The following is an 18,183-nucleotide window of genomic DNA, read 5'->3' as shown; positions in this document are numbered from 1 at the left end:
CATGTTATCTACGTTCTCTTTAAAGACACTTTACTGTTCCCTCGTACGTTCGCATTTGGAACATTGTTCACCAATATGGTTTCCCTTTTATAAGACGGATAATGATTATTTGGAAAGAATTCAAAAGAAGTTTCTTAGATGTTTGGAGTTCCGAATGCATTGGCCCCACCATAAAGGCCAATACGAGATCATCACCAATTTTATAAACCTGCCTTCTTTGCATACAAGGAGGATACTGTCGGATGGTTGCCTTTTACCTGGTGTCATAAATGCTCATATTGTTAGCCCTGAAATATTATCACAATTGGATTTCTATGTTCCCGATCCTTCGGTTTGTAACACACGTAGTGTAAACATTTTTAGAGTCCATTCTTCGTTAAAAACAAATTTTGCTTTTAATAATCCAATTAATAGACTAATGGAACTTGGAAACAAATTTGCATCCATAGACAAGTTTGATCTTTTCCAGAATTCAAAACATATATTCAGACGTGAATTCCTTTCTATTCTTAACAATAATTGCCGTTAATTTTGCTCATGAGTTATGTCTAAGTTAGTGTTAGGTTAGATATAAGTTAGATATAAGTAGGTACTTATATGTTTTCAGTCTTTTGTACATTTATTTAGTTTATCTGTGTAAATTGGAATAATCCGTAACATGATTAATAAATAAATAAATAAATAAACGGCGAGAATTTTCTACGCTCTAACCTTAATTAAGATTTGTCAAACTTCGGAACTTGCTCTGCTGATTTATTCAGCCTTGGTTTAGTTCGTACATCAAACACACCCCGACAAGTTTGGAAGTTGGACAATCTGTCTGGTCAATACTAAATCTCTTTTCTCAAAACAATATGTAATAAGTATTTACAATTTCTAAGACGAATGAGTTTGGCGAACAATTCCAGGACAGAAAAGATGATTTCCCGAAGAACCAGGACGGTGACTGTTGTAGATGAATTTTCTCTGAACGCCTTGAAACAGATTTCCGATATCTCAAGGATGGTCCGTCCGCTGATTGCCAGGACTGCGGAGTAGTTGGCCTATTTTTAGCACTTTGCTCCTAGTTTGTCTGAAAAAGTGTAAACTTAAGATAATAGCAATAATAACAGATTTACTATTATTATTAAAACAAGTAAACAAAAAAAATGCAAAATGATTAAACAAAAATGATTATTGATATAGTTTCTGATACTCATTCTGCTTTCGAAAAGTGTAAACAACATTGTATGCTGTAAGTATAAACAAATAGGTTTACTATGATTTAAATTATGCAAACACAGAGAGAAGATTAAACAAAAAATGGTTGTATTTTCCACTTACACGTCGCATCGTACGAGTCAACAGCCCAATAAATTAACGAAGGGAATCTTGTAAAGGATCTTCTATTACTCGGTATTACTTTGCTAGAAAGCTAAAACCAAAGTATAAATATCGTGGAAGTTTGCTTCTTTTTTCTTACCTTCTTTATTCATCTTCATATGAATGTGTTGCCTTTCGTAATAGGAAGGATCAAGTACCTGTGTAGTTTGGATAAACAACGTATTTTCTTTGCGACTAGAGATTGTTGATATTTGTCGATTCTGTAACATTATTTTTAAATTTCGCTTTCATAAGAGAAAACTTCTTTACCTAAATTATGTTTTTCTTTTCTTAATCGTGGTGTTGCCGTTTCCATGCTCCCACTTTTCGTAGAAGTCAGCTCGGACGATCTTTGGAAATACTGAACGGTACCATGCATGACTTCTTATTTATTTAATTTTGTAGAAAACACAATTCTGTTTTGTTTTTAAGAAAGACTTTGTATTTGTTAACAATTACCAGAAATACATCCCCATTAATAACTTTTTTTTTATTTTGCATTATTGCGAGAAGTGCGAATAAATGATGAATAATTTTAACTTGTCTTGTAGTTAAAAATAATCAAATTTTTTAAGGTGGATAAAGCGAACGTGATGAAGTGGTGAAGACAATTTTCAGTTATCTGGGTTTTCTAATTTTGCCTCTCACTTTTGTTCTGGTTATATGTTTATTAATAGTATCTTACAAATATGGAAAATGGATCTGATAAAAATAGACATGTGTAATGAAAATAAATAGGTACTAATTGCATACATTTTGTACAGGTGCTTTAAAATAAAAATGATATTATTGCAAGTACAGTTTCTGGAGCCAGTAAAAACCCGTTACCTTGCGTGTATTGTTCAATATTTTATTGGTTTCTCACTTGTAAATAACTATTATAAACTTCGATGTATTGAAATGAGTGTGGCGCAAGCTATATTACTGAGGAAGAAGCAATTGTGAGTGAAAATTTGCCTGAATCAACTTTGGCTGTCATTTCAACTTATAATAGTTTAAAATACATGGCTGTATGAGCACGAGCAGAGCTGTAAAAATTTTACTGGCTATAGCCAGTTAAGTGACATTTTCATGTTGAATACAGTGACTTGGTAAATTGATGTTTACAAGTGAGGAACAAATAAAAAAGATTAATTTATCATTTTTCTCCAAATAAAAATGTTATTAAAATTGACGATCGTGGAAAGCGGTTTTGATAATGTTCAAATTTAAAAATTCTGTATCTTCTCTACATACTAATAGGTAATCATAGTTTTATTAGAACTTTTCACTTATTTTTTGCGAAATAATTCGATATTAAAAGTTTGCAATAGTCCTTTGAATCACCCTGTATATACACAATATGAGTTAAATTTTAGAGGTTTAAGCAAGACTTGTGGTGGTCTTCTTCGGTTATACTTTTTCGAATTGCTACTTCAGCGACCTGAGGATAAAAGTGGTTATTAAATTTAGAATTTACTGCATGTCAGTGTATCAACTGGAAGGAACAAAATATAGGGCACCTCTAATAAATCAGTGAAGAAAAAGTTTTACTCGTACTTTCAAACACGTAGTATTCCGCATTGTTTCCAGAGTTATGATAACGGTGGCCAGTTGATTTACATTTCGCCATTTAGTGTCAACATTATTAAGTCATTTAAAAAGCTACACCAAATTTTGAGTACAAAATTTTGCAAACATTTTTTTTGAATGACAATGAAAATTTTCTGGTATTAACTAGTTATATGTTACGCCGGCGTTCTTAGAATAATTGTTCTGCATATGTAAATAATAAATAACCAACTTCAAATTTAGTTAACTAATTAACATGAATGGAAGTAGTGTTTCACGTAAACCAAGTCAAAGTGTCAGTTTTTCTATATAAATTTATTATTAATATAGTAATTTATTTTTTCAGTTACTGTTTTTAGCCATCTATTCCAAAACATTTTAAACAAATATTTCTATCTTGTTTTCAATTTTGTTCTAGATATATGCGACCTCTAACTTATAATACAGACGTAATATTCAAAAATTCATTTCAGTTAGGTAACTACTACGTTATGAAACTATTGGGCGACGTTTGTGTTCTTATGTCTTTCCGGTTTATTTTTGGTCTATAATGGCGTGGATTTGAGGTACGTTATTGCCCAAATAATACCCTAGGTAGTTAAGAATAGTTGCCATAGTAACAGTCAACAGAAAACGCAATGGGTTGGGAAACATTATTTAGTGTATTGCTGGTTGTGCAGATACCGCAACAGCGCTAATTTATTTTATTGAAACTAACATCTCTGGTAACGGCCAAAATTAAAAAAAAACAAAAAATCCGAAAAATCAAAAATTAAAAAAATTAAAATTATCAAATTAAATAAAAAAATAAAAAATGAAAAATCCCAAAAATAAAAATTCGAGAAATCCAAAAAGTCCGGAAAGTCCAATGAGTCCGAAAACTCCAAAAAATTCGGAAAGTCCAGAAATTCAAGAAATCCAAGAAACCCAGGGAATCCATTAATCCAAAAAATCGAAAATATCCAAAAAGTTCAAAATATCCAAAACACAGATTTAAAAACCCAAAAAAATAAAAAATCCAAAAAAGTCAAGAAATGGAAAAAACCCAGAAAATCCATTTTTTCCAAAAAATCAAAAATCCAAAAAACCGATTATAGAAAAAAATCTGAAATAACCGAAAAGTCCACTAATCCTAAAAAATTCGAAAAATCCAACAATCCAAAAAAAAAAACAAAAATCAATGAATCCAAGAAACCAAGAAACGTAATTTCTATTTAAAGTACATAAAATACTGTGGATATAAGTTCGTGGCTTACCAGTACATTAATTTCTTTTTGTGTTGTTAAATCGCTGATTACTTCTGAGGAAATAAGTTAGTTCTTCTGTAGTAAATGCAACCAATAAAAGAATGTGCAAAGATGACTAATATCAAAAACTAAACGGTAAGACAAATTTTTTGTCTTATCGTTTTATTATTGAATAGAATAGAATATAATAGGTATGATCGTTAGGTCCACAAATGTAGGTATATAGAGTGAATGAATGTTGACTGAATGAGTTATGATGATTGAATCAGTTACGAATGATGAATTAATATTACCCTGTGTTCCAAGGAGTGGGTGGCTCTGAAACAGATTCCCACCAGAGTCACTAACAGTTGCCACAGTAACGTCAAAAGAAAATCAGCTGGAAACCAACTATTACTCAGTGTATTGCTAATTGTGTAAGTGTAAGTATGGTGACAGCGCTAATTCCAAGAGGTTCAAGAAGTCCAAAACGTCAAAAAAATCCAAAAAGTCCCCAAAAGTCTCAAAAAACCAAAGCAATCGAAAAAAATTAAGAGATTCAAAAACTCCAAATACAAAAAATTCAAAAACCTCAAAAAAAATCCAATGAACATAAATCTTTTTTACGAATAATTCCGAGTAAATAAATGAATTCGTTTGGAGTAAATGCAACCAATAGAAGAATGTGCAAAGATGATTTTTTTTTAAATATCAAAGCGGATATTATTAGAAGTTTATACCCTCGGGCGAAGGGTATAAATTTCATGGTCCGCCTGAGTAGACGATTAATTTCGTTCAGCGCTCATGGTCCTTAAATATTCGACAACTTTCTTGTGGTCGCCTATGGAAGCTATGTCAAGGGGTGTTAGACCTTCATGGTCAACACGGTTGATTTCGGCGCCGGCTGTTACCAAGCATTCAACAACTTTTTCGTGGCCGAAAAAAGAAGCTGTAGCAAGTGGTGTAATACCAAAGTCATCAGCGCGATCGATTTCAGCGCCGGCTGTGGTCAAGTGTTCGACAACTTTGACGTGACCGTTCTTGGAAGCTATGTAAAGTGGTGTTCGACCTTCATTATCAGCGTGATTGATTTCGGCGCCGGCTGTCGCCAAGTATTCGACAACTTTTTCGTGGCCCTTCCATGAAGCCACGTGAAGTGGTGTCCAACCGTCCTTCTCAGCGCGATTGATTTCGGCGCCGACTCTCGCCAAGTATTCGACAACTTTTAGATGGCCGTTTTGGGAAGCTACGTAAAGTGGTGTATGACCGTCGGTATCAGCGCGATTGACATCTGCGCCGGCTGTCGTCAATAATTCGACGATTTTTTCATGGCCGTTGATGGAGGCTACGTAAAATGGTGTATAACCACCATCAGCAGCGCTATTGATCTCAGCACTATGTGTCACCAAGCATTCAACAACTTTTTCGTGACCGTGTAAGCAAGCTAAGTAAAGTGGTGTCCAATTGTCATTATCGGCGCGATTCATTTCAGCGCCGTTTGTCGCTAAGTATTCGACAATTTTTTCGTGACCGTTTTGGGAAGCGATGTGAAGTGGTGTATAACCTTCGTTGTCAATGTGATTGATTTCGGCGCCGACTGTCGTCAAGTATTCGACAAGTTTTTCATGACCGTTGAAGGAAGCCATGTAAAGTGGTGTCAAACCGTCACTGTTAGCGCGATTGATTTCGGCGTCGACTGTTACTAAGCATTCGACCACTTTTTCGTGACCGTTGAAGCAAGCTGCGTGAAGTGGTGTCCAACCAATATTATTGGAACGGTTGATTTCGGCGCCGACTGTCGTCAAGTATTCGACAACTTTTTCGTGACCGTTGAAGGAAGCTATGTTAAGTGGTGTGCAACCGTTGTTAGCAGTACGATTAATTTCGGCACCAGCTGTCGTCAAGTATTCGACAACTTTTTTGTGGCCATTGTTGGAAGCCATGTGAAGTGGTGTACAACCATCATTAGCAACGAGATTGATTTCAGCGCCGACTTTAGTTGCCAAGTATTCGACAACTTTTTCGTGGCCGTTGAGGGAAGCTACGTGAAGTGGTGTCCAATCGTTAATATTACCGCGATTGATTTCGACACCGAGTTTCGTCAAGTATTGGACAATTTTTTCGTGGCCGCTTTGGCAAGCTATGTAAAGCAATGTAACACTGCATACAGACTGGACAATCGCATTTAGTATGAAACTGTCAATCATTGGCATTTCGTCGGATGCTACAGTAATACGTGGCACTTCACATTTTTTTAACGTTTCGGCCGTGAAAAGTGTGCACACGTCATCGTAGCCGAGTAAGGCGGAATAATACAAAATGTTTACAATATCGGCGTGAACGCATAATTGACTCAATTCATTCTTTTTTGTTTGAAGTAATTTTAGTTCTGCCCCTAGGCTTTCACTTTTTCTGGCATATGACAAAGGCGTCGCGTTTAGCAGCGTGTCACATTCGTTAGCATCGTTCTTCTGTTGCAAAAATATCACCGATTCAATATATACTTCGCTTTCCGATTTTTTATCAAAATTGAGATTTTCGTGTACAAGATACTCCATCGTTATGTTTACACGAGGATGTCTTTTCCCCCACGACGAAATGAGATGCAGAGCACTTCTACCACATTCATCTTTGAGTGTTAAAATTTCGTCGTCGTATGTTTTGAGTAATTCATAATTTTTATACAATACGGCAATATGAGCTTTTGAATTTTTGGACAACAACATGTCGAAAAAGAAACGAACGTTATTATACTTGGCGTCAAATAATATACTCGTAATTACATCTTTGGATTCACTAATGTGTTTATAAAAGTATGTCGCAACTAAGTACTCCGCGAAGGAAGCGTGCAGAAAACGTGGCACGTCATTTTGGAATTCTTTAACAAAACCAAGAAGTGCATATTTTCTTTCAAATTTTTTTATGTGTTTTTCAAAATTGATATTTAATTGTTGCAGAATTTCGTCATGAAACACCACTTTAAAAGCGACTCGTTCGTAAGTATCTAGAACTTTTCGTTTTTCTTCGTGAATTCTGCTAGCCAGGTGGGGATTTTGAAGATCGATTTTCATTTTATCTTTGTAAGAAATATTCAATTTTTCCGAAATGAAATAATCATACAAGTCGGTCAAGAGAAATGTGTTGTCCATTAGTTTCATATATTTTTCGTTATTTTGAAGAAACAATTCCGTGAGCATGAAAATCTGAAGCGGAATTGCCAGCATGTCTACGTGTTCTACGACCGCAAACGACGATTTAATTTTGTCGATAGTGACTTCAATTGTGTCTGCGGGAATAAAAGTATTCAGACGTTTTCTAAAATAATTATGTTGTTCGTCTTTGCTAAACTGTTTTATGGTAAAGGAAAGTAAACTGAATTTGTTCTGTAATAACGTTTTTAGACCTCGTCTGCTAGTAACCCATTGACGGACACCTTTTGTTGAAAGATGAAGAATTATGTTTAAAATGGCATCTAAATTTTGGCTTAAAATTTCATCAAGAGCATCCCAAACGTAAACAACTTTGTTTTTCTTAATAAATATTTCGAAGAACTTTTGATCCGACTTGTTGACCAACTGACATTTAAAGTCTACTAACAATTTTTCAAATAATTCTCTGCAGTTTGTTGTTTTCGAATATTCAGAATTGTGAAAAAATGAGTTAATGTATTGAGGACTAAGTATTACTGTCCAGAATTTGGGTGGACATTTATTTTTGAAACTTTTCATTAGCTCGGATTTACCGATTCCCGGATCGCCAGTTATTAGATTCATCTTATTATTATTAACTAACCGAGAAGACCAGAGTGCGTTTTCGTTCATAGAATATTTCTCAAACAATTTATAATTTTCTAAACCGCTAACATCCCCTTTGCTCTTAATCCACCTTAAATTTCCATCACTCAGTAGTTTAAAATAATGAAATTGTTTTGTCTGTTTGTTTTCCTGATAAATTTGTTCAAGTTCACAATCATTATAGTGCCGGTTACCCACATAGATCGTGTTAGCAAACTTTGATTCATCAAATTCAAACTGAACTTGCTTTTTACCTGCGTACATTGCATTAGCAACACTTGGTCTATTTACGCTTTTTGTATATTTATCTGGAGTAGATTTTAACTCAAGAACTTCATTATTTGTTAAATTATCGAAGTTTGTTTTCTGTAAAAAGTTATTAATGTCAATTAATTTACTTTTACTTAGTTTGTCTGTAACTTTATCAAAGTTATTCTCACAATTCAAAATAATAATTGTGTTTTCGTGGAGTTTTTCTAAATAGGTAATGTTTATAATATTTCGAGAGACATAGCGTTCAATATAAGGATAAGGAAATGTTTCTTTTGCTCCACCTATTCGATATGGTCCGTTGAGCATTTCCACTAAATCGTCCGTTTTAACGTTTTCTAAAAATTCTTCGTTGCTTCCAAAAGCTGTCAGAAGGTCAAGTTCTTCCTTTCCTTGGATCGATATACTAAAATTCTGCATTAATTTTTCACGTAAACCAGGTTTCAGTCTCAAGTCTGAAAGATTTTGGAAGCTGGAATACTTCGTCATCCACTCCTCACTCTTGTTTTTGCCAACCAAAATAAACTGTTTATTGGGACAGAGCTGGATGGCTTTTTTGACATTTTCGCATTCATGTAATATTAATGGACATTTGTCCATTAACCATAACAGTTGAGAGACTATCTTTGGATCCATATTTTTATTATCAATATGTTTGACTGTAGGTAGATACCTTTTTCGTGCTATATTCAATTCTTTAAAGTCAATATTCTTGTCATTTCCAACGTCACCCCACAGTTGTTTAACGATTTGGCACGATTTTTCTTCGAACAGTGTGATGCAGAAAGAGGAAATCGCTTCTCGAAATATTTTCATTTTATCATTAACAGAGTCAAAAGACAGTGGTTCGACGTGGGGAGACAGAAGCAGTAGCGCGATTAGACGTTCTATCCACATTTTGTTCAGCATTTCTTTTTTCCCGTCTTGGATGCTCCAGGCAGATATTGTTCTGAGAAATGTATCAAATGTTTCGTCGCTCGATGAATACGTTGTAGCGAATTTTTCGGCCGTTGTATTTTTCAGTTCCTCAAGCCGTTCTTGATCAGTGTACAGATAAAACTTATTAAAAAACTCTTTATATCCTTGAATTTTGGGATCGTTTTCTTTAATCGACGGACCTTCTGCTATTTGAAACTGATACACACAGCCTTTCTGCACTGAAAGTTCTGAGCTAGCTCTGGATTTAACAAGTTCTACATAAAACTTTTTTGATTTCAGTTGAAATTTTGTTTTGTTTTTACACTTAAACGGACGGTTTGTAAATAATATAAATTTGTCTGCTTGTCCCTTTATTTTTTTAAAACTCTTATAATATCTGCTTATGCTGAAGTCTCCGCTTGTAGATTGTAAATTTTCTGTGGACAATGCTTTCTTTTCTGTGTGTTTCAACTGCACTGCTATTATTCGTGTCTTCTTTTCCTCACCCGACTCAGTTTTAATGACTAAGTCGTCGAATGCATCAAAGAGTTCTTGGTTTGATGACACATGAAAATTTGTTATTGCGGGGTCGTTTGCTAGTTCGAGGACAACCTTGGCCAGAACCACGTCTTCATATTCCTTTCCTTTATCCGTGGTTCCGGGCCTTTTTTTAAAAGTCTGGAAAGGGATAAACGAACAATGGGTTTGAAAAAGAATTAAAAGTCAGAGAAAATTTTAAGTAACTTTTTTTCTATAGGTAATTGTGATGTATTAAATATTTTTTGGAATACTAAAAACTTCTTAAATTATTCGTTGTTTCATAAATATTTAAAGTAAAAAAATAGAGATGTAGAACAATACTAATGAAAGAGTAGTCTCAAAATGTAATAAAAAAAAACATTTTACTGTACCAGATATTGATAAAAATTGACAAGTTAAAATATGAATGTATAGTTAATTTTGATAGGTACATAAAAATCCACTAAAAAGTGCAGAAATATCTAGTTATTAATTAAAATTTTTTAATAATATATAAATTAAAAGTCTATCACTGTTTTTTGTAAACCAAGAGACTCTAAAGCATTTATAAAGTAATATTGTAACTAATTCTAAACAGTCTTCTCTCCTTAGTCATTTTCAAAGGAAAATTAACAAATATTTCATTTTTCAGACTTACCTACGTGATCTTAGAACTTATTTAATAGAAATTTGTAACTGACAATAAAGGAATGCATGCATATTTTCTGGTTAAACCCAATTTTTTTGGAATTATTAACTACTTCTTAGAATACTCGAAATAATCTCGCATTATTTTCGTCCTTTTTATCAGTTGAAGATAAAGCAATAAAAATACTATCAAAGCCGACTATGAATACTTAGTTGCTTTTGATCGCTGCGTTTTCAGGTTAGACGTTCAAATTGACAGTAATCTAATAAGACAAAAGTATTTGTTTCGTGCTGTCTGGATATGTCTAAACCCACTTAATTTTTGAAAACGCAAAAAACTAAAATTTAACTGAACACATCAGTGTGTTCCAATCTCGATTTCGAAGTACAATTTAAACAACTTTGTTTATGGTTGGATAATGAAAAGCGTGTACTAGGACAAATGGTACGCTATTACAACAGTTTGTATTTTGTACGCAAAGAAAACACTAAATTGAGCATCCGTCAAAATATTCCTTTTGCAACTCTTAATATTAATACCTAAAGTAAGTTGGGATCTAAAATGTCTCTCCAGAGATCATAACGTTTTTAATAGTAACTACTACTACATCATATTATTTATCCAAATTTTAGATTCAGGTGTGTCTATTGTACAAGTAAGTGAAAACACTCACCTCAAATTCTAATTGTTTCTCCATTTCTAACGTTGCAGTGGAAGACAAACATTTAACGACAACACTAAGTGCAATAAGACAATGCAAGAGAGGAGAACACTGCGTATATATATATAGCTTGTACACAATTGATTGTTTGTTTTTGATAAAATTACAGATCCACCTGTTATAATGTTATCTCAATATATTTTCCACAAGTAAAAAAAAAAATTAAAAAGGTAAGTACCTATTTATTATCTGAGTTTTCAATTTATTATTTTGGAGGTTATTCAAAAACTGAAAACTTTCTTATACCTGGAATAAATCTGCCTCTACTGTAACCTCGTTTGACATACACCTGTTAAAACTTTTATGACTTAAGCGGCTTAAGCTAAAGCACCCTTACAAGTCAAACTGGCTATTGTCAGCTTTGTGGACCCGAACCGCAAGATTATTACTGTCCATTGTTGGCATAATGTAGCTCTGACCTGAGTTAAGTAAAACAATAGTCAGTTTGACTTATAAGGGTGGTTTGGCTTAAGCCGCTTAAGTCATAAAAGTTTTAACAGGTGTATCTCAAATGAGGTTACTTTACATAGTAAAAATGTTACCGTGCAGTGAGGCATTATCGCTCAGGTAAGACTTCCATCATTACTTGTACTGGATTCTGTACCGATTGTTTAACCGCATATCACTTGAAAAATGAATTTCACTACTCTGACCTACTGGTGCTAACCTATTCTAACTGACATGATCAGACTGTTCGACAAACTTGCGAATGTACAGTAAACAAGAAACAAATGCAATAGTTCAAAGGCATCTTAGTAATAAATCCAAAAGACAAGTGCCTGATTTGTTTTCCGTTCATACAGACACCAATATGTGTTATAAATTCACAAAAAAAATTGGTTCAAGCTTACTTCGACAGAACTAAATACAACTCAACACATCCCGTATAACAAAAGTGAACACGTTAAGGTGTGCTCTCGCATATGTGCAACTATTCTAGTGTTTTAATAAGAATTTATTTCATGAAATAGTACATGGTTATGGCATATTAAGTGTAAGTGGTGATAACATTAAATTTATTTCACTTAATACTTATATCGTTGAAATAATTACACCGGGAGTGTTGGCAGCAGCCAATGCTGAAGGTTCGTGTGTTCTTGTGATCTTTCTTATAATGAACGCTTCTTCTATTAATCAGTGAGAACTGCATTCATACCTAAATAATTAAATTTCATATTTGATTATTATTTTTATACCACAACTCAATATCCTTATTATTCCCAACCGTGGTCTTCCCAATCTGTTTTTAGTCACTGCGAAAGACCCCGTAGTGTGAAGAGTGTTTTTTCCGATCCATTGTTACCTATTAATAACGAAATGAGTAATTATAAATGTACTTGTTGTGGTAAGGTAGCGGAAGAGCATAAACTTGTATGCTGCTGTGTATGCAAAAAGTCCTTTAAGATTGAGTGGGTGGGTTTATCTACAGCTGAAGCCAGGAAAATACACGCTGGTGATGGTTTGACTTGGTCGTGCAATAACTGCAGGAAGTTGGGAAATGACATCAACAGTCTTAAGGCTGTTATTATATCATTGCAAGAACAGATCTCTACATTTCAATCGGCAGTGACTCCGTCACGTTTAATAGAACTGATGACCATTGAAAAGTCAGTCTATGAATTTGAAGAAAGACAAAAAAGAGCAAACAATTTAATGGTTTTTGGCATGAAGGAAGGAGAAAACTTAGCTAAAAAAGAACAAACTGAAAAAGATGTAAATTTTTTAAAAAATGTGTTTTCCACTGTAGGTGTCTCAGTTTGTGAGGATGAGATAAGTCCTATGAGATGTGGTAAATATGATCAAGGTGCTTCTCTGTGTCGTCCCGTCAAAGTTAAGCTCTCGAGTCCCGATGTTGTCAAGAAACTTGTATACGATAGTCGTAAACTTCGTGATAATGAGGATTTCAAAAATATTCGACTCTCAACCGATCGCACTCCAATGCAACTTGAACTCTATCGCGAAGTGAAAACTGAACTGGCATCAAGACTTGATTCTGGTGAGACTAATTTAACAATAAAATATATTCGTGGCGTCCCAACAGTTGTCATGAAAAATCAACCGGAAAACTAAAATTGCCCAACAGGACACCTCCAACAAACCTTAAAATATTCTACCAAAATGTTCGTGGTCTACGTACCAAAACTCATGAATTTTATACTAGCACCTCTGATATCTCATTTGATATAGTTATAATAACTGAATCTTGGCTTTGTAATTCCATTTTTAACAGCAAGCTCTTTCCTTATTGTTATACGGTAATGCGTAATGATAGGAAATTTTCTTCGGTTGGTCGTTCAACTGGTGGCGGAGTTCTGTTTGCTGCTTTAAATAACTATAACTTTCAGCAAATTGACACTACGCATATTAGCAATCTGGTACCATTGGTTGATATTATCATGTGCAAATACGTCACGAATGCCACAACTATATTATTTATTACTGTTTACGTACCACCAGATATATCATCAGCTGACATGTTTTCTTTTACTGAAGCACTTACACCGATGTTATTAGAACATTCTGTTTTTATAATAGGTGATTTCAACCTGCCACATTTCTCTCTTGACCCCGATCGTCACATTGCTTGTGCAAAAACTCGCTGTTTTGTTGATTTCTGTAACCTCTTAAACTTAACTCAGTTTAATGGTGTTGTTAATCGCAATAACAATATCTTGGATTTAGTTTTAACAAATACAAAATTTGAGACAAATGTTCATCATGAGCAATTCCCACTGGTTAGGGAAGATTTGCATCATCCTGCGCTATCAATAAATACATTTATTGAATTTCCTGATCCCATACCGTTTCCTTCTGCTACTAATGTAAGATACAATTTTCGTAAAGCAGATTACATCAAACTCTATTCTAATTTATTAAATGCTGACTGGTCGTTTTTAGATGCACATAATGATGTTTATGTAGCTTTGGAAAAGTTCTATGATGTCGTTTATCAAATTCTTGATAATTCTGTTCCGAAAATTGGAAATCGCAATGAAGGCAACAAGTTTCCTGTTTGGTATAATAAAAAAATAATACAAAACATCAAAATGAAGCTATACTATAGAAAAAAATGGAAATGCTCCGGATGCTATAGGCATTATGCAGAATTTAACCGCCTGCGACGACTGACCAAACTGCAAATTTCTGATGCCTATAAACTGTTTACCCAAAAAGCTGAGCAGTCTTTGCAAAAATGCCCCAATGATTTTTGGAAATATATTCATCTTAAGAACAAAGAAACGAGAATTCCTGGCCTGATAAAACATGATGATAATCTATATCGTAATCCCTCTGAAATTGTTAATGTCTTTGCAAGGGTATTCTCAAAAGATTTTTCTGGCAAAGCAACGTATCAAATTGAAGACATCTCTTCTAATTTACCAACACTCTCTCTTTCTGAAGTTACAGAGTGTCAAGTCTTGGAGAGCATACGAAAACTTCCAGCCGGACAGACGTGTGGTATTGATCAACTACCTTCTTTTCTAGTAAGAGACTGTCAAGGAATTTTCGCAAAACCTTTACAGAAAATCATAAACTTGTCGATTCGTTATTGTGTATTTCCTGAAAAATGGAAAAATGCGAGAATTGTGCCAGTATTTAAAAATGGTGATCGCTCAGATGCAAGCAAATACAGACCTATCTCAATCTTATGTAACTTCGCTAAGGTATATGAACAGCTCCTCTACAACAGTATATACAATAGTGTCAAGTCATATATTTCACAACATCAACATGGATTCATGACTAACAGGTCAACTGTTACCAATCTAGTCTGTTTAACGCAATCTTTGTGTGAAGTTGTAGACAAGGGAGGACAAATGGATGTCATATATGCAGATTTTTCCAAAGCCTTCGATAGCATCGATCATGACATCCTCCTACAGAAGTTGAGCAGCTTTGGATTTTCTTTGAAACTTATGAACCTGATGTCTTCTTATCTGTCTAATCGTTCGAATTTTGTCTTTTTTAATGGGTTTGAATCTGATAATTACGTGTCAACATCCGGAGTTCCACAGGGGTCTAATCATGGGCCCCTGCTTTTTAACTTGTTTATAAATGACCTCCTAACATCAGTAAACTGCAGCACACTCGCTTATGCAGATGATATCAAACTTTTTTGCCCCATCGACAATATTGAGGATTCGGTTCGCCTTCAAAGCAACTGGGATCACTTGGTTTGCTGGAGTGACTCTAATAGACTTAAACTGAATTTTGATAAATGTTATGTGGTGTCATACACAAAGAAAAAACATCTTGTTCAAACCAATTACATAATAAAGGGAAGTCCTCTGCAAAGGAAGGAGTATATTAAAGATCTTGGAGTCACTTTTGACTGCAAACTGTCATTTGTTAATCATATAGATTCTGTTTCTAAGTCTGCGATGAAAATGCTTGGTTTCGTTATGAGGAATGGCAGAATATTCAATGATATCATGGCGTTGAAAACCCTATATTATGCCTTCGTTGTCAGCAAACTAGAATATGGCCTATAGTATGGTCGCCATTGTATCTCTCACATCAGCTTCAACTTCATGTCCCGAAACATGCATCACGTTATGTGGAGACGTTTCATTTGGTAACACCAAGAACTAATGTCATGAAAAACTCGCCAATGACTAGAATATCATATTTTGCTAACATCCACTATGATGATATATTTCATATTGCACACTAACTGTAAATTCTTTTGTATGTGTTTCACTCATATTAAGTCTTTTCACAATCAATTAATTAATTCTTATTTTATTTTACATATTTTGTTAATTGCATTATACTATGCAGAATGTAGGTATTATACAATGTATTGTCCTGTAAATGGTGTACACTGTTGGGCAATAAATGTTATTATTATTATTATTATTATTATCCCGCTTTTTTGGAAAAATTATAAAAAATGTTTGTTTTTTGATAACCTTTAGGTATATGGTAAAAACAAGTTAGTCTCGGGGGCGCCAAAGGGGTGATGTCCGCAGACCTACGGACAATATAAAATATATTCAAAGCAAATAACTAACGGAAATGAGTGTATTATTTATTATCAGTGTGCATGCTGAATTTCGATTGTTTATGTTTATACATCGAAAGAATGTCACATAGAAATTAGTTTGATTTGAATGAGTTTCTCTTCTCAAAACAGAGGACTAAAATTATTAATTAAACCACAATCGAACAAAGGGTTCTGAATATTATAATTCTTACTTTATCATTATTGTATAAAGGCGTATGTACGACAAAGACTTAAGTTTGTAATTCCTATTCTGCCTGCTAGTGTTCTCAAAAATCTCTGAGTTATATATAAGAATAAAAGATGACAACTAACATTAGCAGAAATTTCATGTTTAGATGTTTTACTATAATGCCAACAATATCTGGTAGTAACTACTTAAATAGTTTGAAAAGTTGGCTCTGGGGATAAATCAAACCCTTTATTTCAAACTAACTTCACAAGAATGATAAAAAATATGATTAAAAAAATAAAAATAAAGTTATTATATTTAATTTTTTTATTTTCGCTGATCAGTATTTGTTCGCCTCTACTTCAGGGGCAAGGGAAGTTCTGACTAAATAACTTTAGACTATTGTTTTTCCTAAAAAATACCGATTTGACTTAACAGAATGAGGTTTAATTTTTAATAATGTTCACAAATACCGAATGAGCGCCATTTTTGGATACTGTTTTTCGTGAAATGTTTAGAATAAGATTTTTTCTAAATATTTTTTAGAATACTTACTTGTAATGATTTAAGATATCATTGTACTTTCTTTCAACTTAAGATATAAATAAGTGCTTACCATTGTCCAAGTTTTTTTAATGCCTATCTACTTTTAAACCAAATTAACACCTGGGGGTCGATTCTCGAACTCGTTCGAATAAGTTCCGCATACGCAAGTGGCCAATTTTCGAGCGGTTTTGAAGATTCGGTATTCTCGAACCGCGCGCACACGCAAATGTTCGAGCGTATACGAACGTCAAGTTACGAGTGGGTAGATGCGATCGCATTTTGGTTTGCGAGTGGTGAAAGCTAACCTAAAACTCTGTTTGGTTTTGGTCGTTCTATGTTAACGTCAATATAATATCTTTAATCTGCTGTATTTGTTAATATACATTAATAGAAAGGGTTACCATTCCAAAAATACACAAATTGTAATGTATCAATTTGATTATGGGAATTTTATAATTTCATTTACATTGTGATACAAATTTAAAAATTTTAAATTGAAACAGCGGATTTCTGTGTAGTACTTACACATACTATATAGCTACATGCTACATATGTATGAAGAAACAACGCACTATTGCGATATTTTGGCTAGCTACTGCGAACATTTCAAATACGTATACGTGAAGTTGTTTCAAAAATAAAAACTAAAATGAATTCTGAAAGATCATTTACTGTACAAAACGGTTGTAATGGTATGCATAAGTATACCTGAATAAACATCGGGTAACCAAATTCTAAGAATTTTCTATAAACTAGGAGAGTACACGCAGTAATAAAGGTATTAATATGCAAATACCTGCTGGCTGTGGTGGTCCCACTCAAAAATAAACATTAAGTTTGTATCTGCATCATTGTAAAAAAATCACAAGAATTTGTATTAAATACGTAGGGTTGCATAAAATCGTAAACTCAACAATTTTTTTTAATCACGATTTTTTTGTTTTTTTAGTATGTCAATTATCTGGAATTAAAATCCTAATTAAAATAGTAAGTATCCGACTTAATGTCATCCTTGAGTCGTACTTCTTAGTTTTGAACAATAAAGAGAATTTATTGTAATTTACATTGCAAAAAAGGAATTGATAGTGTTATTAATATAATATTCACTCCTATAATCTTTAAAATACAATTTAAAAGAATTATTGTCGTTCCATTTTGTTGGAAATATTATATTCTAGTTAAAGTTCAACTTATTTTGATATAAATTTCCATTAAAAGGGCCGTAATATGCATTACATATTCCAAACTGTAAAGAAAACTTAAAAAAAAACAATAATACTTCAAAGCAATAATTTAAATCGAGCCAATCCTGCTAATACGTGTTTTGCTGCTTAATAAATTTGGAGGTAACAGATTAAAATAGTCCTTCTTGGATTCAAACTCACCCCGCGTGAGTTCTGCCAACCATCGCATTCAAATATCCTCTGTATTTTTCCACTGTTGCCATATC

At 33.6% G+C, this 18,183-nt stretch overlaps 2 protein-coding genes across 3 annotated transcripts in view; both read right to left on the bottom strand.

The window, feature by feature from the left end:
- The window catches only part of LOC135123265 (uncharacterized), a 48,180-nt gene extending 46,143 nt beyond the window's left edge, over nucleotides 1-2,037 (bottom strand). Inside the window, exons 1-2 of one of the 2 annotated variants that reach the window (XR_010279581.1) lie at nucleotides 1,633-2,037; nucleotides 1,463-1,583 (exon numbers count right to left, since the gene is read on the bottom strand). The gene's annotated coding sequence lies outside the window, so the exon portion shown is untranslated. The remainder of the gene's footprint in view (nucleotides 1-1,462; nucleotides 1,584-1,632) is intronic. The other variant, XR_010279580.1, reaches the window with a different exon arrangement.
- A 2,738-nt stretch (nucleotides 2,038-4,775) lies between these two features.
- On the bottom strand, nucleotides 4,776-6,324 carry LOC135123276 (ankyrin repeat domain-containing protein 50-like). Its single transcript, XM_064047791.1, has one exon. The coding sequence runs from the start codon at nucleotides 6,080-6,082 to the stop codon at nucleotides 4,925-4,927; it is 1,158 nt and encodes a 385-aa protein (XP_063903861.1). The 5' UTR covers nucleotides 6,083-6,324; the 3' UTR covers nucleotides 4,776-4,924.
- Nucleotides 6,325-18,183: the final 11,859 nt, after the last annotated feature.

This window comes from Zophobas morio, unplaced genomic scaffold, assembly GCF_036711695.1.
Source record: "Zophobas morio isolate AGI-343-1 ecotype UQ-CSIRO unplaced genomic scaffold, CSIRO_AGI_Zmor_V1 ptg000006l, whole genome shotgun sequence".
In the NCBI taxonomy this organism is placed as follows: Eukaryota; Metazoa; Arthropoda; class Insecta; order Coleoptera; family Tenebrionidae; genus Zophobas; species Zophobas morio.
This window is presented reverse-complemented; position numbering and strand designations above follow the sequence as displayed.